The 22,394-nt window shown below is 51.8% G+C and overlaps 1 protein-coding gene across 2 annotated transcripts in view; it reads right to left on the reverse strand.

Annotated features, from left to right (window-relative positions):
• LHFPL7 (LHFPL tetraspan subfamily member 7) overlaps window positions 1-20,832 on the reverse strand; it is an 83,156-nt gene extending 62,324 nt beyond the window's left edge. For both annotated transcript variants that reach the window (XR_014541942.1, XM_083587993.1), the window contains exon 1: window positions 19,603-20,832. Coding sequence is in view for 1 of the 2 variants with exons in the window: in XM_083587993.1 (XP_083444119.1) it covers window positions 19,603-20,064 (462 nt within the window). In the remaining variant the exon portion in view is untranslated. The remainder of the gene's footprint in view (window positions 1-19,602) is intronic.
• Window positions 20,833-22,394: the final 1,562 nt, after the last annotated feature.

Genomic DNA, 22,394 nt, shown 5'->3' on the forward strand with positions numbered 1-22,394 from the left:
TGCAGCAGTACCCCAATTTCCGAGCAGACGTGCAGTTTGCGCTGAAACTGCTGGAGAAAGAGTTTAGAGATGAGCAAGAAAAAGTGGGGTTTATCTTGTCTCATTTGCATGGAGAGGCGAAAGCATGTCTGCGCAATCTGTGGAGAGATATGGACCCAGCGCTCCAGAGTTCAGCTGCATTCATTAAAGCGATGGATTCTTGCTTTCTATCGAAAATAGACATTGACATTGCCCGTAAGGACATATTTGAGCTGAGACAAGGGAAAGCCAGCGTGAGGCAGTATCACTCCCGCTTTTTTGCATTGGTCAATGCCTTGGGGTGGGACAAGGATTCCCCCCCCGTTAGAGATCTTTATTGGGAAGGATTGAACCCCCAAATCAAGGATGAGATAGCGCGGGGGGAGAGACCCAAAAGCACCCAGGAAGTGGTGGACAGATCGCTTGCAGTGGGGGTGAGGCTGGAGGACCGCCCTTGGGACAGAGGAGAAGGGCGTTGGGGACGCACACCAGCCAGAGTGCCCTCCCTCTTGCCCAGGGATGTCGCGCGTGCGCAATCAACGCCTCCGCAAGCAGGGGGGGAGGAGCCAATGGAGATCGGCGGTGCTAGAGCTCATTCAGCCACCAGAGCCTTAACACCGGGAGCAGTCAAAACAAAGCAGCCTAGAGGGAACAGGAAGTGTTACATCTGTGACAGTTCGAAGCACATGGCGAAAGAGTGTCCCCAGAGGCTCCACAAGCACACTGCAGCTTCAATGACAGTAATGGGAGCAACTCAGCAAAGTGAACCACGGCAGGGAAACGGAAGCACTGGGGGCCAGCCAGGCGAGTCAGTGAAGAAGTCCCCAGAGATTTTGAAGCCCACGGATCCCCTCCCGCCCAAACCAGTGGTGCAGCTCACCGCATCGCTCCAGCTGCCCATTGGTCTCACTTTAGAAGTGCCGATTACGATTGACTCTGGCAGTAATGCGGACTTTATCGCACTGGAATTCCTTCAACAACACAACATAGCGCTACTGCCAGCCACACTGCCCCTGAACGTGGTCACAGTGGATGGCAGGGAACTGCTAGGGGGGCAGGTGGTGCAGCAGACACCACCTATGGTGATGCAAATTGGGAATCACCGAGAAGTCATCAGCTTCAACGTCACCCAATTGTCGGACACGCCCATAGTGTTGGGCATGAGTTGGCTGGATAGGCACAGCCCGGCATTAGCGTGGTACCAGCGGCAATTGACCTTCTGCTCTTCCTACTGCGCAGCGCACTGCATCCAGACCTGCCAGGAAGGAGAGGGGCGAGAGGATGCACCGCAGCTACACCTAGGCATGGTGCAAGCGGTGCCCAACAAGTACAAGGAGTTTTTGGAGGTCTTCTGCGAGAAGGAGGCGGACAAACTGCCCCCCCACAGACCCTATGACTGCAAGATTGATCTCCTGCCGGGGGCAACGCTGCCAACAGGGAAACTGTATTCCATGTCTGAGGACGAACTGCAGGAACTTAGGGAGTTCATAGACCACAATTTGAAGCGCGGGTTCATTCGGGAGTCGAAAGCTGTAGGGGGCAGTCCAGTATTCTTTGTGAAGAAGCGAGACACGCCCCAGAAGAGGCTTGTAGTTGACTTTCGAATTTTGAACTCGAAAACCAAGCCCTCGTCCTTCCCCATGCCCAAAATAGACGACCTGCTCGCGACGGTAAGGAAAGGACGCGTTTTCACCAAGTTGGATCTGCGAGGCGCGTACAACCTGATTCGTGTGCGGGAGGGCGACGAGTGGAAGACGGCCATGTTCACACCACTGGGCACCTACGAATACAGAGTTATGCCCTTCGGATTACAAAATGGCTCTCACTGTTTTCAAGCCTTTATGCATCACGTGTTGGCGGGACTCCTTTACAAGAAATGCGTATGCTTCCTGGACGACATCCTGATATTTTCTGAGTCGCGAGAAGCGCACGAGAGGGATGTCAGGGAAGTTCTGCGGAGACTAAAGGAGCACAGGCTGTACGCCAAGCTGGAGAAGTGCCAGTTCGACGTGACGGAGGTGGATTTCCTGGGCTATAAACTGTCGGACAAGGGGCTCGCCATGGACAGCGCCAAGGTTCGCTCAGTATTGGACTGGAAAAGCCCGCGCAATAGGAAGGAAGTCCAGCGGTTTGTCGGCTTTGCCAACTTTTATCGCAAGTTCATCAAGGGGTTCGCTATGCAAACGGCGGCCATCACTGACACGCTCAGCTCCAAGAAGAAGAAGTTTATCTGGACGGAGGAAGCGGAGCAGTCCTTTCAGAAACTCAAGCGTCTCTTCGCTTCCGAGGAGCAGCTGCTGCATGTGAATCCCAGCAGACCGATGAGGGTGGAGACGGACGCCTCAGACAGAGCCGTGGGAGCTGTACTGTTGCAACAAGACCAGCAGGGGGACTGGAGGCCGTGCGCCTTCTACTCAAGGAAGCTCAGCAAGTCGGAGCAGAATTACACCATCTGGGACAGGGAGTTGCTAGCCATCCATGCAGCGTTCAAAGCGTGGCGGCACTTCCTTATCGGAGCCAGACACACAGTGCAGGTCCGCACGGACCACAAGAATCTAGAGTACTGGCGCACGGCGAGGTTCCTGAATCAGAGGCACATTAGATGGGCAGAGTTCTTCGCGGACTTCGACTTCAAGATAGAGTACATCCCGGGTGACAACAACATCATGGCGGATGCCTTGTCCAGAAAGCCGCAATACCTCGAGGAGGAGGCACCGTCGGCAGCCAAGCACATTTTCGCACCGGAAGCGTGGGCTTGCGCCTCGGCGACCGTGGATCTGGACGCCGTACGTCGAGCGTTGCAGGAGGACCCCTTCGCGCTAGCCAAGATGGAGGAGGTGCACAAGGGCACGGTGAAGGACGACGAGTTCCAGATCAGAGACGGTTTGCTCATCCGCAAGGGAGCACTCTACGTGCCGGGGAATGACCTCCGCGCAAGGGTGCTGCAGCAGCTACACGACGCCCCCACTGCCGGGCACTTTGGCAGAGAAAAGACTGTAGAACTAGTGACCAGAGACTTTTGGTGGCCCAAGATGCGGGGGGAAGTAGCGGATTATGTCTCGAGATGCGACACCTGCCAAAGGGCCAAGTCAGTGCACAAACCGCCGGCGGGATTGCTGGAACCGTTGCAGACGCCGTCTGAGCCGTGGGAACGGGTGGCCCTGGACTTTGTCACGGATCTGCCCAGTTCGAGGGGAAAGACGGCAGTGCTTGTGGTGGTGGACATGTTTACCAAGATGGCACACTTCATTCCGTGTGCGAAGGTGGCCACGGCAGAACAGACCGCCAAACTGTTCATAGACCACGTGTTTAAGGTCCACGGTCTGCCACGATCTATTCTATCCGACCGGGGGCGGCAGTTCATCTCGAACTTCTGGCAAAAGTTGATGGGCATCCTGAACGTCAAGATCAATCTAGCGTCGGCGAGACACCCGCAGACCAACGGACAAGCGGAGAGGGTCAACGCCATCATGCAGCAGTACCTGAGATGCTACGCCAATCAGCAGCCTAACACGTGGGTGGACTACCTGCCCCTCGCAGAGTTCGCTTACAACAATACGAAGCACGTGTCGACGGGGGTGACGCCGTTCTTCGCCAACAACGGGAGGCATCCCAGAACCTTCCCAGGTTTAGAGAGAGTGGGGGAGGGGGAGCCGCAGGCAGCGGAAGAATTAGCGTCAGAGTTGCAGGAAGTCCACGAACAGCTTAGGAGGCAGTTGGAACTGGCAAAGCACGCATACAAACTGCAGGCTGACAGACACAGGAGAGTAGGGGAAGACATACAGGTGGGAGACTGGGTTTGGTTAGCAGCGCAAGCAGTGCCGACCAGATCGTTGGCCAAGAAGAAGCTAGGGCATAAGCAGCTAGGGCCTTACCAAGTCCAGGCACAGGTCAATCCAGTGGCCTTCCGGTTAGCGCTTCCGGAGGGTTCCAGAATGCATCCGGTCTTCCATAGATCGGTGCTCACGCCCTACAAAGCACCGCATAGATTTCACGAGCCAGGCACAGCACCAGATCCGCCCAGAGAAGGACCCAGGGAAAGGGGGTCGCCAAGAGGGGAGCGCATCAACGAAGCCACAGAGATTTTAGACTCGAGATGGGGGGAAGAGGGAGTAGAATACCTTCTTGCCAGAGAGGATACCCCGGCCAGCGCCAACAGTTGGGTGCCGGGCTATGCCTTGGACGAGCCTCTTCTCAAGGAAGAGTTCCATGCCATTTTCCCACACAGGCCCATGCCAGCCGAGTATTTCGATGACTGGCTCTTCACACCCACACTTTCAGGCAGCACGTTCCAGGGGTTCGACTCGGACGAGGAGACGGCACCACACATACGATCTCCGGAAGGTTCACCCTCGGGTTCTGCCTCAGACCGCTCCTATTGGTGGGATAATCAACCAGAGGAGCAGTGGCGCAGGAAGTGGCTGGGGGGTCCCTGGCAGGCATCACCCTCAGAGGGGAACGGGGGAGAGATGGACATGGACGTGTTGGGGGAGGACGTGGGATTTGAACACGAAGGCAGGGAGATGGAAGCAGAGGAGATCGACGTCGACGAGCGCACGGAGGACGAGCCAGACCTGCCCGATGTAATGTACGACACGAGGGAAGAACTGTATCCGGCACTCACCCCTGCCACGACGGAGCACCCAGAACCCACACCGGAAGGAGGGGAGGGGGGAAGGGGGGGCTTCGAGGGGGGGATGGATGTCAGGGGTTCAGGAGCAGAGGGAACGGATGGCGAGGAATCGGAAGGAGAGGTTAGCGATGATAGCCGTCCGAGATCTCTAAGTCTGTCCAGCGAATCGGAGGATTCACAGAAAGGGGCTCCCGTGGGCAGAGCTGGGGGGTTACCAAGAGGGGCACCCCAGGAAGAAGGGACCAGAGGGGATTCAGAGAGCAGCAGCTGGAAATCCGGACCAGCTACTCCACCAGAGAGCAGCAGGGGGGAGGAGTTCCAGGCACCAGCGACAGGCAGCTCTCCGGCAGCAGCCACGCCTGCGTCAGAGAGCGAGGAAACGGTAGAGAGGAGGGTCGGAGACAGCGCGCGCGCGCCAAGTTCAAATGTACCAGAGGGAGGAGCAATGAGCAGCCCGGAAAGGGAGCCAGGTCCTAAAGCCCGCCGAAGGGAGGGGGAGGAATCCGAAGGGTCCGCATCCGAGGCATCCAGGAAGGAAGGAACCCCGGGGGGTGGTAGGACCCAGAGGCGAAAGGAGAGACGCAAAAGGTGGAGCAAGGCTAGGGTCTTGAACTGGTGTACAGGAGGCGGAGATTCAGATGGGACTTCGCCGATCTAGGGAATAGACGTAGAGACGCACGCTAAGATGTGGAAATGGAAACTATACTTCAATAAAGACTTTATTCCGTTCTACCGGCTAGCGTTGGTCCTTTGTGAGCCGGGACCTAGAGGCAGTCTCTGACACACGCGTAGTGGTCTGCATGTGATTACTAGCCAGTGCTTCTGCATTTCCAATGATAATTTCATTTCTGATCTGCCATCTTGATGTATTATTTACTGGAACCGAGCAAGAGATTACTCCACTCCCTGCCTCCCATGCCTCTCCCCACCCCCTTCACCATCACCATCACTCGGCTTGCTTCAGAGTTTCCCTGCGGGGGAATGGAGCTTCCATTTAAGGTTGGGGGGGGGGTAAAGAGGAAAGTCTGTGCCAGAAGCTGCATTCATGCAAGGAAACAGATTGCCTCTCAGCTCCTGGGGATGACAGGCTGTGTGTTTACAAAAGAGCAGGGAATGGCCTCGGCTGAGCGGGGGAGCACCTGCTCTGCATGCAGAAGGGTCCAGGTTCAACCCCCGTCATGTCCAGGTGAGCTGGATGGACCAAAGGTCTGGCTCAGTTTAAGGCAACTTCTTGTTTAATTCAGTCGCTTCATCCAGAGGCATTAGGAATAGCATCTCACTTTATATTTAGGGAAAGAATGGCAGCTCAGAGGCAGAGAACCTGCCTTGCAAGCAGAATGGCCTGTGCTCAAGTAGGGCTGGAAACATCCCGCTATCTGAAACTCTGGGAACGGGACACCAACAGAACGGACAATACCAAGACAGGCAAACTAATAATTAGACTCAGTGTAAGGGACGTGGGTGGCGCTGTGGTCTAAACCACAGAGCCTAGGGCTTGCCAGTCAGAAGGTCGGCGGTTCGAATCCCCGCAACAGGGTGAGCTCCTGTTGCTTGGCCTCAGCTCCTGCCAACCTAGCAGTTTGAAAGCACAAAAGTACAAGTAGATAAATAGGTACCGCTCCAGCGGGAAGGTAAATGGCGTTGCTCTGGTTCGCCAGAAGCGGCTTAGTCATGCTGGCCACATGACCTGGAAGCTGTCTGCGAACAAGCGCTGGCTCCCTCGGCCTATAGAGCGAGATGAGCGTGCAACCCCAGAGTTGTCCGCGACTGGACTTAACGGTCAGGGGTACCTTTACCTTTACAGCAATTTTTTTTGTTCCTATGATTCAGCTTGAAGTGCAAAATATCTGTTAACAGTGGATGCAAAAAAGCAACCACCACAACAACCCTGGAAAAATAAGGAGCCTCTTCCGACTTGTCTGCCTGCCAAGCAGACTCACACGGTGGAGGCGGCCAATTCGTCTGTGTCCTGCACAATGGCAGGTCCCGCAGGAATGCAGAGCGCTTTTTTAAAAACGGCACCGCTTCTCTAAAACAGGAAAACTGATCAGCTGCTAGAACAATAAAAAAACAGCCACACATCCCCGTCTTTGACCTTTCGGGAAGTCAGAGCCTCCCTTGTCCTTTACTACAGAGCAGGAAGGAAATCTGGGGTGAGAGAAAAAGAGACAGAGAGAAACAGGAAAGAGCTGGAAGGGAACGTGCCAAAAATAGTTCAGTGGCAAAAGGATAGGCTGACTGGGGAAAGACACAAAAACACAATCTGTCCCGCCCGTGCTTAACAATTGCAGCATCTGTTGATACGTTTATTTATTTGGGGGGAAGGGAACCTTTTACCATGCAATGTCAGCCACTAGATGGAACAGAGAACACTCCCATTCACATCTGCCTGGGCTCAGAGATCTTCAGAGGAGGCCTTTCTCTCAGTCCTGCCACCCTCACAGGCATGCTTGGTGGGGATGCAGGAGAGGGCCTTCTTAGTGGCTGCCCCAAGACAACTTTGGAACTCCCTGCCTAGAGAAGCTAGAGTGACTCCCTGCTTGCTATCCTTCCGCCGGCAGGCTTTGTGGAACTGACTGTTATTTTCAAGGAAAGGGCTTATAATAATTCTGTGCTGTTTTTACTGTCTGTATTTTAACAGATTTGTTTTAAATATTGTTTGATTTAGATTGATTACTTCTTAACTAATATTTTTCATATCTTTTTAGCTTTCCGTATTTTATATGGGTTGTTTTAATTCATGTAAGCCACCTAGAGTCCCAGTCTGGGGTACAGTCAGGATATAATTAAATATTATAATAATAAAAGAAGAATAAATTTTAAATAATAATTTATTTATAACCCACCCATCTGGCTGGGTTTCCCTAGCCACTCTGGGCGGCTTCCAACAAAATATTAAAATACAGTGGTCTGTTAAACATTAATAGCTTCCCTAAACTGGGCTGCCTCCAGATGTCTTCTAAAAGTCTGGTAGTTGTTCTTCTCTTTGACATCTGGTGGAAGGGCGTTCCACAGGGTGGGCGCCACCACCAAGAAGGCCTTTTGCCTGGTTCCCTGTAACTTGACTTCTCGCAGTGAGAGAACCGCCAGAAGGCCCTTGGTGCTGGACCTCAGTGTCCGGGCAGAATGATGGGGGTAGAGATGCCCCTTCAGGTATACTGGACCGAGGCATATCAAGCTAGTTTCTGCATATAGTCACTTACACACTTTTCTCTCTACCCTCCATCCAGGCGAGCAAGGGACGTTGTCCGAGTCCAAGGACACATTTCCAGCCAGGCAAAACCATTCAAGGAGGGTGTGAACCTGGGCTAGTGAGGGGCGTGGCCTGAGGAGGAGGCGTGGCCTGGGGAGAGTTCCAGGGGGCCAGAGGGAGAGACCTGGGGGGGGGGGCTGCATTTGGCTCCTGATCAGAGGTTCCTCAGCCTTGCTCTGTAAGCAGCCTGTGAGCTCATACATGTACCAAGCCACCAGTGGGTTTTTCCCTTTGCCAGGACTATGAATTGGAGAAGGCTGCTCGGTCATCCAGCCACCACGTGGCAATCAAGTAAGAGAGACTGATGATGTGTAGATTCATAGAGTTGGAAGGGACCGCCAAACATCATCTAGTCCATGTTTCGCAACCTTGGATCTCTAGCTGTTTTTGGATTACAACTCCCATCATCCCTTGCTAGCAAGACCAGTGGCCAGGGATGATGGGAACTGTAGTCCAAAAACAGCTGGAGACCCAAGGTTGGGAAAGGCTGCTCTAGTCCAACCCCCCTGCAATGCAGGAATCACAGTTTAAGCATCCCTGACAGGTAGCCATCCAACATCTGTTGAAAAACATCCAAGGAAAGAGCCCAGCAGCTTCTGAGTGAGTCGGTTACGCTGTCAAACGGCAAACAAAGCAACTGAGTTTAATGCTCTTAATTTTGTTCTGTCGTATCTCTAACCAAAGACACTCTGGCTGTCTTAACAGGAAAGTCAGTCTTCGCCAGCCAGGTGGGGAACAGGGACACAAGTTCTTATCCTCGGCCTTCAGAATAATCTGTTGAGCACATTTTAATTCAACTGTGAATTACCGTATTTTTTGCTCTATAAGACTCACTTTTTCCCTCCTAAAAAGTAAGGGGAAATGTGTGTGCGTCTTATGGAGCGAATGCAGGCTGCGCAGCTATCCCAGAAGCCAGAACAGCAAGAGGGATTGCTGCTTTCACTGCACAGCGATCCCTCTTGCTGTTCTGGCTTCTGAGATTCAGAATATTTTTTTTCTTGTTTTCCTCCTCCAAAAACTAGGTGCGTCTTGTGGTCTGGTGCGTCTTATAGAGCGAAAAATACGGTAACTAACCGATTTAAGTATTGTTCCGCACACAGGTCTTAAAGTTTCGTGTGTGTTTTTTAAACCGAGAGGATGGCTGAAGCTCACACCTTGTACCACCCACCGAAAAGGTAATACAGAGATTTATACGGGTCTGTCATTAATCTGGATTTATTAGGCCACATAAAGGCATATTGATGGGCCCGCCAAGAGGCTCTTAATTTGTTTGGGGGATAAACAATTAATCACCCTCAGGAGTAGGATTGGGGGTGGGAAGAGAAGCAGGAGACAAGGATATTTTATGGCCTTTTGTTGGCAGGGAAATAATTCAAAAAAATAGATTCTGCTTGTGGGATCGAAAGAGATCAATAGTGACCAAGAGAGGAGAATTAAACCATGGAAAGCACCTCCCTAGTTAAGGAGTAGTAGAAGCCGAGTCCTCAAACTATGGGGTAGGGGGACCCTCTTGTGTCTGGAGGGAGGGGAAGGGTGTCACAATTAAAATGCACATGTTTAGGAAGTTGACAACCTGACTAAACAGAAGCACTGGGGCCAACTTGTGCATTTGGCAACCTCACAAGTTAATGTTTCTTACAGACAATGATGTTTATGACATATTCATTCTCTACAAATAGTGCTTTTAAAACAAGTATCAAACCTCTTTATTCTATCCTTTTATTAGAAAGTTAAGTAAAGCTGTTTGTAACAAGAGGGAAGAAGAGAATTTCAAATACTTGGATTCTGCATATCTTATTGGTGAACTCTCAAAATTCAAAAGAGGTCAGGCTAAAAAAATTAACCACCTGGCTGTTATCTACAAGCTCCAGCCCTCCCCAATCATAGGTGGAAGTGCTCTGATGTCACAGAATGCTCTGAGAAGCCCATATGGCTCAATGCCGGCTCGCCAGGGAAGTAAGCAGGATTGGAGTCAGGGGACAGAGCCAATTGGGGCGTGGGGAGAAGATACTTATTTTGCTCAAGTTCTCTTTGATTCATTGCTCTTCACACCACATGTGGCCACATCTCCATTGTACATTTACTTCCCCCGAAAAATCCTGAGAGCTGTAGTTTGCTAAAGACAATGATTAGGGTTAGGGTTGGACTAGATGGAAATTAGGGACGCGGGTGGCGCTGTGGGTTAAACCACAGAGCCTAGGACTTTCTGATCAGAAGGTCGGCAGTTCGAATCCCCACGACGGGGTGAGCTCCCGTTGCTCGGTCCCAGCTCCTGCCAACCTAGCAGTTCGAAAGCACAAAAGTGCAAGTAGATAAATAGGTACCACTCTGGCGGGAAGGTAAATGGCATTTCCGTGTGCTGCTCTGGTTCGCCAGAAGCGGCTTGGTCATGCTGGCCACATGACCCGGAAGCTGTACGAGATGAGCGCTGCAACCCCAGAGTCGGCCACGACTGGACCTAATGGTCAGGGGTCCCTTAGATGGAAATTGCAGCTCTAGGGGTAAACTACAATTCCCAGGATCCTTTGGGGGGTTGGACTAGATGACCCTTGCGGTCCCTTCCAACTCTACAATTCTATGATTCTATCACCTCTGCTCACCCGCCAAGTCGACTGGAGATGGGGAATATCCGTGGTACTCCAGACTGGACTCCCAACTCCCACCAGCCTCAGCTAGCATAGCTCCACGGTCAGGGAAAATAATGGGAGTTGCACCCAAGCACCATCTAGAAGGCTTGCACATCCCCAGCTCTGAAACACAACAGTTGACATTTGGTTTGCAAGGGCAGTACAAGAAAACATTCAGGAGAAGTGCCAGAGTTCAAAGCCTTGAGGAAACACAAAGTTAGGATCAAAAGTAAGTTGTGGGGGTACCTGGGAGGTCATCCAAACCAACCCCCTTTCCAAAGGGACAGCGATCTGTCCCTGGAAAGTGCCTGTCTACCCTTCTCTTAAAAGCCCTCACTCTTTGAGCAGAGTTATCAGAGGTCCGGGTAAAATGCAGTTGCACTGAACTCTGCACATGCTCAGCGATACTATGGTTTTTCCCCCCATTTATTGAACGCAGTGGTGAAGTGCAATCGTACTGGACTCTGCAGGTGCTCAGCAATACTCGTTTCCCTAGAAACGCCTCTCACGCTCCAGGGGATGAGGATTCAAAAACAGCAAGGGAGCCTTTCTCAATGCGATGCTTTCATCTCCCTTGATCTATGAATAGATTCCAGGCTGCACCTTTTTGCAGCCAGCCCCACAACCCCCAAGCACCCTTCCATTCGCATACGCGATCATCTCCAAGCTGCAGCCGTGAGAGTTGACCAGAGCTGACAGCGTTGGTTCGTGTGCAAAGCCTGCAGACGACAATTGCCTTTACTTTCCATAGCGAATGAAAACCAAAGCAATCCTGCAATCGGAGGTGATGGAAGTGGCTGGACAAGGGTAAAGTCATAGCACCAACAGGCAGTATTGCATAGTGGTTAGAGTGGCTACAGGTACCCCCCAGTGTAGCAGGCAACGGGGGATGAGGTGGGGAACCCTGCTCTGCCAGTCAGAGTTGCCAACAGTGGGTAGACGTGCAAATAACTCTGCCTTGGTTTAAAGGAAGTTCCTGTAATAAACCTGGCCCATTGCTGATGTTTCTGGGGAGAAGGGAGAGGGGATGATTGCTGTGCGCAGTCCCTTCACAATGCTGCTTTTTTTTAATCTGGGAAGGGGAGGAGATGATAGGCAGGGAGGGAAAGAGAAAGGAAAGAGGCAAGCGAAGGCATTAGCACATCAGTTGTGCAGCCAGAGACCCCCACCAAGGCAGGCAAAGAAGCTTAATGAAATTTTAATTAGGCGGCCACCTCGGGTGCCGTCGTTTGCCAGATCAGACCCCCCCACCTGCCTTCATTACTGCTCCAGAGGAGCAAAGGGATCCTTCCCTGCCACCCGATCAACATCAAGAATGGAATCCTCATTAGAGAAGCCCCCCAGGTTCTTGCACCCCCGTCCTTCCTGCCGGATCAGTATCTTAGCAGACGCTGTACGCTCCCAGGGGGAAAACCCAAAGAGACACATGGTTAGCTTCATCCAAGTCTCCCCAATTCACAACGTGTGACTCATTCATATTAATTAATCTGTAGCACATTAATTTGGGGGGGGGTTGAGGGGCTGCAGCTCAGCAACAGAGAATCTGTTTGACACACAGAAGGTTGAGGGTTCAATCCCATGCATCTCCACGTAGGATTTGGAATACCCACCCATTTGCAGAATTTGGAGGAGATTTCGAAGGGTGGGTGTGCTTTGCATATTGTTTCAGAAAGTGCAAATTAGTTAGATTCAAACTGAATTGAATTACTCCCCTGTGCCAAATAGGGAGAGTGTTTCCCAGCAAGGAGAGGCACTGCCCAAAGCCCCCCTCCCCCAGTTTCTCTCTCAGGGCCACCCTCTGGGCTGGAAAAGGTTCCTTCCCTTGAATAAAGAGATAGCCAGGAAAGAGATCTGTTGCCTAAGCTAACCTGAGACTGAACCAACAGGCATGACCTGCAACAAAATGTTGCAGTGAGCCGCGTTCCTCGCCAGGGTGCCAGCCAGGCCCTCTGCCAGGACCACTCCATTCAATTTCCTAACACACACACACTCCAAAAAAGTTAAACAAAATTATTAAGCATGCTCACTGGATGCTTTTCAGTTTTAGGTTTCCCCCATGGAAAAAAACTTTTTTTTCTACTTCTGCAAGAAGTTCCCACAAGCCTGCCATAGTCTTGTGCATGGACAGCAAGTGGTTTGGTTGCAAAAGGAACAGCACACACAGCTGAATGATGTTAATAGCAGGGATGATTGCTTCTGCTGGTCTTATTGCGATAACCGATTGCTAGGGCTGGGGTTAGTAATGGGCCCTGAGGCTTCAAGAAACCTAAGGACCCAAGATCTGAAGTACATAATCCAGAGCATTAGGCAAAATAGGTTCCCCGCCCTGCAGATGCATCATTTAGGGTACAGATGAGGAAGTTTATAGTTTAGCCCCATTAAGGAGAATACAGAGCGGGGGGGATCCTTGCAACTAGAAAAGCAGCATGTGAGGACCAAGAGGGACAAGGAGGTGCAAGCTGTGACCCTCACTCCTGCAAGGGCTGCTGGGAGATGGAGGCAACCTATGGAGGACCACAGACTTGCCCATTCTGGGCCTGGGATATTGGAAGTGGGATACACACACACACACACACACACACATATATATATATATATATATATATATATATATATATATATATATAATGAAGCTAGACACATCGCTCTCAAGCTGCAAAACAAGAAGTCCAGGGAGACCGCTCCTTCGATCTACAACAGTGTTTGCATTTTTAAACAGACACAGTGCCCCTCTTTCTGAGGGGAAAGGCCCCTTAATTAACCTCCAGGCACGACTCAAAGCATCATTTGTAAGGCGATTAGCATAATTCCCCTTCCGACAAAACACACAGCGTGCATTAATGATCCTTTGGTGAGAGCGGCTCCCTCAGACAAAAGGCACAGGCTGTGTACACACACACACACACACACACACCCCTCCGGTTCCTTCTCCCAGCCACCGCTTGGGTAAGAAGATTTGCGGGGTGCTACTTCAGCACCCCCAGCCCCAGCAATGGGGTGGGGAGGCAGGTTTTCCAACAACGTCTGAAGCCAACCTCGGAAATCTTTGAGATTTGTAAAGGTCATCACCCTCTATTGCAGCTGAGACCAGCTTTTTTCAAGGGCAGGGGCAGGGAAATTAGGATCTGGTGGAAATTCAACAGAATGCCAACTGCGCCGATAAAATGCCAGCAGAACTCCTGCGACATGCTAGAAGAATGAACAGCCACGGCAAGGCAGGGCTGTGATTGGCCCAAGGGTGACAACCGCTGGATCCCAGGGATGGAGAAACATTGCTATCTCTGATCATAGCTGGTAGCCATCAACAGCCTTGCCCAATCCTTTTTCAAAGCCATCTAAGTTGGGGGCCATTGCTGCCTCCTGTGGGATAGAGTTCCATAAATTAAGTATGCGCTGCATGAAAAAGGTCTGCCCTAAAGATAATATGGCACATAGTTCAACCTGGGTGGCTTGGCAAGGGCGATATACAATGCATGGAGGAAAGGGTTATCAATGAGGCAGTATGTGTCTGGGGACCATTTGCTGGGAATCACACATGGGGAGAGCATAGCTCTTGCTCTCAGGTCCTGCTCACAGGCTCCCATTGGGGCATCTGCTTGAACACTGTGCGAAGAGGACGCTGGAGCATCCTTTGGTCTGATCCAGTGGGGCTCTGCTTAGGCTCCAATGGCCATGGATGAAGGGAGTCGTAGTCCAAACATCTACGGCCGCACTGTGCACACGGCCAACCACAAAGCTTATTCAGAACACCCTGCAAGCCACATCGTAAATACACAGTGTGTATTTATACATGCCCAGCATCCCTTCTAAATCTGTTCAAACACAGTAATTTAGAAGGCCAAAAACGTTCCCGTTTCTTCGCCACCAAGCTAGGAATAGTAGCCTAACTACTATTAGCACCTAACTAAACTTCTGTGCAGGGACGTGGGTGGCGCTGTGGGTTAAACCACAGAGCCTAGGGCTTGCCGATCAGAAGGTCGGCGGTTCGAATCCCAGCGACGGGGTCAGCTCCCGTTGCTCGGTCCCTGCTCCTGCCCACCTAGCAGTTCAAAAGCACATCAAAGTGCAAGCAGATAAATAGATACCGCTCTGGCGGGAAGGTAAACGGCGTTTCCGTGCGCTGCTCTGGTTTGCCAGAAGCGGCTTAGTCATGCTGGCCACATGACCCGGAAGCTGTACGCCGGCTCCCTCGGTCTATAGAGCAAAATGAGAGCGCAACCCCAGAGTCGTCCACGACTGGACCTAACGGTCAGGGGTCCCTTTACCTTTTTAAACTTCTGCGCAGGTTTGAGGCTCCAAATGCCTCTAACGTTCAAGCCTATTTAGCACTGTGTGATTCTTCTTCAAACCTTTAACTTGTTTACGGGGGGTTGGGAGAAGTTGTTGCTGTTATTGATGTTATTGTTGTATCTTTGGTTTGGGATCTTATTATTTATGTGGAAATTGTTTCCATTTGGTTGTGCACTTTTTGATGTGTTTTATTTATTGTTCATGACTTTTGTTACGTTTGTAATTGTGTAAATCTTGTCATGTTGTAAGCCGCCTGGAGCACGGTTTCAACTATGGAAAGGCGGCATACAAACAAAATGATGATGACAATGATGATGATGATGATGATGATGATGATGAGTAGGGAAACCTCTGGCTCAGGGTGCCAAATGTGGCCCCTCCAGGCTTCCCTATCTGGCCCTGGGGGATTTTCACATGCCCCTTCCAGGTCCACAACCCAGATCACCTGGACAAGCTCCCCTTGAGTGTTTTTACCTGCCTGCGACTGTGCTTCTGCGCTTACGCAGAAGAAGGTGTAAAATTGTGTCACTGGGGTGCTCATGTATCAAACCCCTGAGGTTTTCTACGAAGCACATTTGTTCCTCTGCCCACTCCTGCCTTTGGCCCTGCCATGCGGCCCCCAAGAGATTGCTCACGACACAATGCGGCCCTCGAGCTGAAAAGGGTTCCCCCACTCTTGATTTAAATAGAGGGGAGTGTAGCTCAGTGGCAGGGCATCTGGCCTTGCATGCAGATGGCCCCGGGTTCAATCCCCAGTGGCAATTCCAGGTAGGGCTGGATACGTCCCACTGCCTGAAATGCTGGAGATTAGCTGCCAGTGAGTGCAGACAATATTGAGGTAGGTGGGCCGGTGGCCTGACTCAGCATTAGGCAGCTTCCTATATTCCTATTTAAATCAGAACCATGAGGACTGGCATGTTGCTTTATTTTTAGGGGGAGAACAGTAGCTCAGTGGTAGGGCATCTGCTTGCATGCAGAAGGCCCCAGGTTCTGCTCCTATTTGCAGGGGGGAAGCAACAAGGCTCAAGTTCGCAGCAAGGGCTTGGGAGGGTGGTTGTTGCTTTCAACTTGATTCCCCCATGCTAGGAGCACAGTAAAAAGAAAAAAAAAAACCTCCAAAGCTATTTGTGCTGTTGGAAGAGAGGTACCAAAGCAACTTGCCAAGAGGCATAGGTGCAGGGTCAGGCCAGGAAAGGTGGCAACCCCCTTTAGCACAAAACTCAGGAATGAAATTGGCAGAAGTTCAAGCCAGAAATGCAAACTCTCCAGAATGAAGCCAACTCAGATAAATAGATAGATGATAGATAGATATCAAACTCTCTTGTGCTCCGGATCAACAAGTATTCCAACCAACTCTTAGATGAGTCAGTGAAAGGTGAGTTGTAAATATTGCAAAAAAGCCAAGTGGAAGAGCCCGGTTCCATAGTGGTGATAATTAGCTGCTGATTGACATTTCCACTCCATAACAACCATGGCAGTTTCCACAGGGGTAAAAGAGTGTCAGGCTGCTGTGGCTGACAGACCCCATAATAACACATTTGTTAGCCCATTAATGCGCTACACAAGAATTCGCGCTGATTCCACACCATCACTGAGCAAGAACTAAAGATTTGCAGGGGGGGCGGGGAGGACCAACCCCCGATGCATGATTAATAAGAGTTTAAATGTTGTTTTAATCCTTTATAAATCATTTAAATGTACACAGTGGCAAGTGGAACCAGCAAGAAAATATAGCAATGTTATCTATGCCCCTGTTCCTGTTCAGGGGACCAGCCAGCCAGCCAACCAACCAACCAACCGTGTACTCCATTCCATTGCATAAATACATGCCCCACAACAAACTACTGCAATGTAATCTTCATCGCTGTCAACAGGAGCATTCCAGTTCAGGGTACTTGCCAGCCAGTCAGCCATGCCCTGCAGCAGGATACTCCACTGAATTCTTACATAAAAACCCGGTTTATGTTTCAAACTCATATTCGACATTCAGGGCCATCACCTACCAAGCATAGCAACTCCTCATTGGCCTTATTCTGGGTGCCTTATTCTTCCCCATCCTTACTTTTCTTTGTTAATTGCAACTGACTTTTTTTCTCTAAAGAGCCACCCTAACGATGCTTTAACTGGGAAATCGTTCTAAACACCAGCTCTAAGCCTCCTGCACAAGCTACGATACTTGTAAGTCTGCTGTTCTCCTGAGTATTGTCTGGGCTGGCCAGTCCCAAACTGGTGCCCCCCTCTCTCTATGTTTTGGACTACATCTCCCCCATCAGCCCCATCCAGTGGCCAGACTCCCTGGAAGCAAGTTTCAGGCAAAGACGGGTATTTTCCCAACCCTGTTACCCAATATTTTTATAATAGGAGACGCTGGAGATCAAACCTGGAAGCTTCTAAGAACACTGGAAGCCCAGCTGCTGGAACAGGCCCATGGGGGTGCGTCCAACGTTAGAAACTCAGATATGTAAGCTATTCGCCAAATGGCACCTTGAACCTAGGTTACAGTCACCCCCATCACCAGGGGGTTGGACTAGATGACCCTTGGGGTCCCTTCCAAGAATACGATTCTCTGATCTCAACTGCATTGCTTGGCTGTAGCTTGCTCTTACAATTCACTTGCCCCAGAATGCAAGAAGGATGTGGAAAAAGACACCGTGGAAATGGTAATAACTATGAACTGAGGGGCGCTGTGGATTAAACCACAGAGCCTAAGACTTGCCGATCAGAAGGTCGGCGGTACGAATCCCCGTGACGGGGTGAGCTCCCATTGCTCGGTCCCAGCTCCTGCCAACCTAGCAGTTCGAAAGCACGTGAAAGTGCAAGTAGATAAATAGGTACCGCTCTGACGGGAAGGTAAATGGTGTTTCCGTGTGCTGCTCTGGTTTGCCAGAAGCGGCTTAGTCATGCTGGCTACATGACCCGGAAGCTGTACGCCGGCTCCCTCGGCCAGTAAAGCAAGATGAGCGCCGCAACCCCAGAGTCGGCCACAACTGGACCTAATGGTCAGGGGTCCCTTTACCTTTACATGAACTGAGGCAGTGTTTTTTAAACTGTGGTTACCCAACTGTCATCCAGAAATCCCCTCGTGGTTGCAACTGGACCCACGCCAGTAGCAAAACGCGCCTGGCTCCTGGCTAATTTCTAACACTGGGCGCACCTAGTCCAGGACACCGCATCTCACAGCGGCCAACCGGATGCCCGAAAGATAAGCCCGCACGCAGAACCTGAGTGCCAACAGCAACATTATCTCCTCTTGTGATCCCCACCATTCAACAGTGGAAGGGAGAGCACAACCACCATGACAGCCTCTGTGAGCCCACTCTTAAAATTCATTCACCTGGGTGGCCATTGCTCCCTCTTGTGGGAACAAATGCCCCAGTACGAACTATGCACTATGTCAAGAAGTGCTTTCTTTTTTCCTCCCCTGAAGCTCCCACTAGATTTCTAACTGCAAAGCACGTGCTGTCTGCCTGCTGACACCCGGACAGCCCAGCAAACATCTCCGGCTTGTTTTCTGCTAGGCTTTCGTTTTTGGCATCATCAAAACAAGGCACGCGCGTGCACACACACCCAGGACACAAATTAAAATTAAAAACCTCAGAGGCAAGCCAATCCGGCTGGCAACCTTGACGCGAAACAACCTTCCTTGGAAGTCGCCGCTGCAGATTTAGGTGCAATTTTACGACGCAATTCCACAGGGGCTAGGAGAAAGGCCACCGCGCAATTTCAGAGCATCTGCTTTGCATGCAGAAGGTCCCAGGTTCAATCTCCAATGGCACCTCCAGGGAGGGCGGAGGGGAAACTATCCGCCTGAAGCCGTGGAGGGCCGCTGCCTGTCAGTGTAGGCAGTACTGACGGACCAATGGTCAGACTCAGCAAAAGGCAGCTTCCGGCTCCAGCTCCTTATTCAGAACCATGAGGACTAGAATTTTATGCTTATTTTCAGCGGAAGGATCACACACCTCTATGGCAGAACACCTGCTTTGCATGCAGAAGATTTAGTCCCTAGCATTTCTAGGTGTGGCTGGGAATGTCTCCCCATGGGAAACCCTAGACAGCCACTGCTGCCAGTCAGGGTAGATAACACTGAGCTAGAAGGACCAATGGTCTGACTCGGTATAGAATCATAAAACTGTAGCGTTGGAAGGGACCCCAAGGGTCATCCAGTCCAACCCCCTGCAATGGAGGAATCTCAGCTAAAGCATCCTTGACAGAGGGCCATCCAATGTGCATAAGGCAGCTCCTCATATGTTCCTTTTACTCCTAGATTCAATGCCCACCATTCCCTAGTGGCCTGGGAATGCCTCCCGTTGCCAAAACCTTGGAGAGCTGCCACCAGCAATACTGAGCTAGAAAGACTAATAGTCTGGCACAATTGATATAAGGCAGCTCCAAGAAGAGGCTCATTGGCAGAGCATCCACTTTGCATGCAGAATGGTCCCGGGTTCAATTGCTGATGGCACCTCCAGGGAGGGCTGGGAATATCCCCTTATTAAAAAGAGAGAGAGAGCTGTTGCCAGGCAGCTTCTTATGTTCCCATTCAACCAGCCTGTAATTCAGAAGCATGAGGACTAGAACCTTTCTTGATTTTTAAAAGAAGAGCTGTAGCCCAGTGGTATAGAGCACCTGCTTTGCCTGCAAGAGGTCCCAGGTGCAATCCCCGGCATCTCCTGGTGGGCTGTGTAGGTCCCGTTATCCGAACCGCCTGCCCCCCCCCCCCCCCCGCCGTCGCTGCCTGCCAGTGGGAACAACACAAAGCTAGATAGGCTCAACCCGTCTCTCACCTGCCAGGAGCCGGAGGGGATCTCGCTGAACCTCCCCAGCCCGCCGAAGGTGTAGCAGTCGTACATGTGGCGCAGGGACTCGGAGCAGTGCCACAGCAGCCCGAAGCTGACCTCTCCGCCGCCGGCGCCGCCTTCGCTGCCTTCCAGGGCGGCGGCCGTGGCCACCACCAAACGCCGCCCGCCGCCGCCGCCGCGCTCCTTCACGATCCAAGCCGGCGAGAGGAAGCTGAAGCTGCAGACGGCCACGAGGCAGGAGGACAAGAGGACCCAGAAGCAGCCCACGCAGCTGAACATCCTCGGCAGGGCGGCGGCGGCGGCGGGAGGCGGCTGGCCCAGGGAGCCCGTGGCTGCTCCGGCTGCCGTGCGCTCCCGCAGCAGCAGCGCCGCCGCATCCACGCGGCCGGCGCCGGCGCCTTTCTTCTTCTTCTTCTTCTTCGCCTCCTGCTTCTGGCGCGCCGGCATGGAGGGCCCTCTCTGGCTGGCTCACCTCGGGCCGGGAAGGGCCATGGGACGAGGGGCAGCGGCGCACGTGGCGAGCGAGAGGCGACCTCTCCGTCTTCTTCCCTGCGCGCTTTGGAGAGGTCAGGCGCGCCCTTGGAGAGGTTCGGCGAGCGGTGCGCCTCCGTGCGCAGCGAGCAGGTGCGCTCACTGCCTCTCTCGCCGCCCGCCGCCGAGTGTTCTTTCGCTCGGCTCCCGGTGGGCGGCTCCCTGGATCCAGCCTCGCCGTCACGTGGAAGCGTTGCCGGCAAGCGGTGGGGAGGAGCGCGGGGGGTGGCTGGCTCGCGCCCCACCCGGCGGAGGCTTCCCCTTTGGCCGAAGCGGCACCCCGAATCCGAAGCGGCGGTGATGACGACGTGAATCAAGATCAGGAGAGGTCAGGCCAAAGGGGACCCATCTAGTGCAGTGAGCAACCGGGATCCCCAAAGGGGAGCGCGCGAGTAGGACCTGAGCGCAACGCCATCTCTCCCCGCTTGAGATTCCAATGTTCAGAAACATTACGGCCTCCGACTGTGGTGGGGGAACCTAGACATCATGGCCAATAGCCACTGAGAGCCATCTCCTGAGTCCCACATGAGTTCCAGCGAGGCTGAGAAGGGGGTCTTGTCCTCTGGGCAGTCCAGGACCTCCATACACACTGCCCAGGCGTTGCACACCGTGGAAAGTCACTTCCGTGCTGCGGTACAACTTCACCCCTGGAGGAGCACTCCATTGTCCCAACAACTTTTAAAGCCATCCAAGTTGGTGGCCGTTTGCATCACAACCTCTTGGAGGGAGTTTCATAGTTTTAACCATGCGTGGTGGTGTCCTTCCTCTTGTTTGGAATCTCCCAACATATACGTTCTCCACTCCACCAATAGATTCTTATGCACCTCTGCCATGCCCCCTTTTCTAAACTAAAAAGCCCCAAATGCTGTCCCCTTTCTCTCCCTCCCCTATCGAAAAGCCAAGACACGCTTCATTTTTCACTCACCCACCCAAAGTTTACTTCATTATTACATTTCTATCCCACTTTTCCCTCCAAGGAGACTCAAGTGGGCAGACATGGTTTTTCCCTCCCCCATTTTATCCTCACGACAACCCTCTTAGGCTAGGTTAGGCTGAGACAGACAGTGACTGGCCTGAGATCAGTCATGAAGTTCAGTGGGGATTCGAAACCTGGTCTCCCAGGTCCTAGGTCCAGCACTTTTAACCACTGTTACACCAGACTGGCTCTCTCGTGGGTCCTTTGAGGCACACATTTCCATGTGAGGAAGTGCCATAGCATCCCCTTGGTATTTTTTTATTTGAAATGGGGGTGCCAATGGAACTTTAAAAATAAAAATGGGGCAGTCGTGAGCCGCGACTGGTTGTTTGTTGTTGTTTAGTTGTTTAGTCGTGTCCGACTCTTCGTGACCCCCTGGACCAGAGCATGCCAGGCACTCCTGTCTTCCACTGCCTCCCGCAGTTTGGTCAAACTCATGCTGGTAGCTTCAAGAACACTGTCCAACCATCTCATCCTCTGTCGTCCCCTTCTCCTTGTGCCCTCCATCTTTCCCAACATCAGGGTCTTTTCCAGGGAGTCTTCTCTTCTCATGAGGTGGCCAAAGTACTGGAGCCTCAGCTTCAGGATCTGTCCTTCCAGTGAGCACTCAGGGCTGATTTCCTGAAGAATGGAGAGGTTTGATCTTCTTGCAGTCCAGGGGACTCTCAAGAGTCTCCTCCAGCACCATAATTCAAAAGCATCAATTCTTCGGCGATCACTCTTCTTTATGGTCCAGCTCTCACTTCCATACATCACTACTGGGAAAACCATAGCTTTGACTATATGGACCTTTGTTGGCAAGGTGATGTCTCTGCTTTTTAAGATGCTGTCTAGGTTTGCCATCACTTTTATCCCAAGAAGCAGGCGTCTTTTAATTTCGTGACTGCTGTCACCATCTGCAGTGATCATGGAGCCCAAGAAAGTAAAATCTCTCACTGCCTCCATTTCTTCCCCTTCTATTTGCCAGTGGCCATGATCTTCGTTTTTTTGATGTTGAGCTTCAGACCATATTTTGCGCTCTCCTCTTTCACCCTCATTAAAAGGTTCTTTAATTCCTCCTCACTTTCTGCCATCAAGGTTGTGTCATCTGCATATCTGAAGTTATTGATATTTCTTTCGGCAATCTTAATTCTGGCTTGGGATTCATCCAGCCCAGCCTGGTTGCTACTGGGACTGATTAGGCAAAAGGCAGGGAGACAAACAGTAGGGGGAGCCAGAGGCAATGGCAGGCAGAGCCAACTAACTCTAGGTTTGTCCCCATCCTCCTCCC

This window comes from Podarcis filfolensis (assembly GCF_964270895.1).
Source record: "Podarcis filfolensis genome assembly, chromosome: 15".
NCBI lineage: Eukaryota > Metazoa > Chordata > Lepidosauria > Squamata > Lacertidae > Podarcis > Podarcis filfolensis.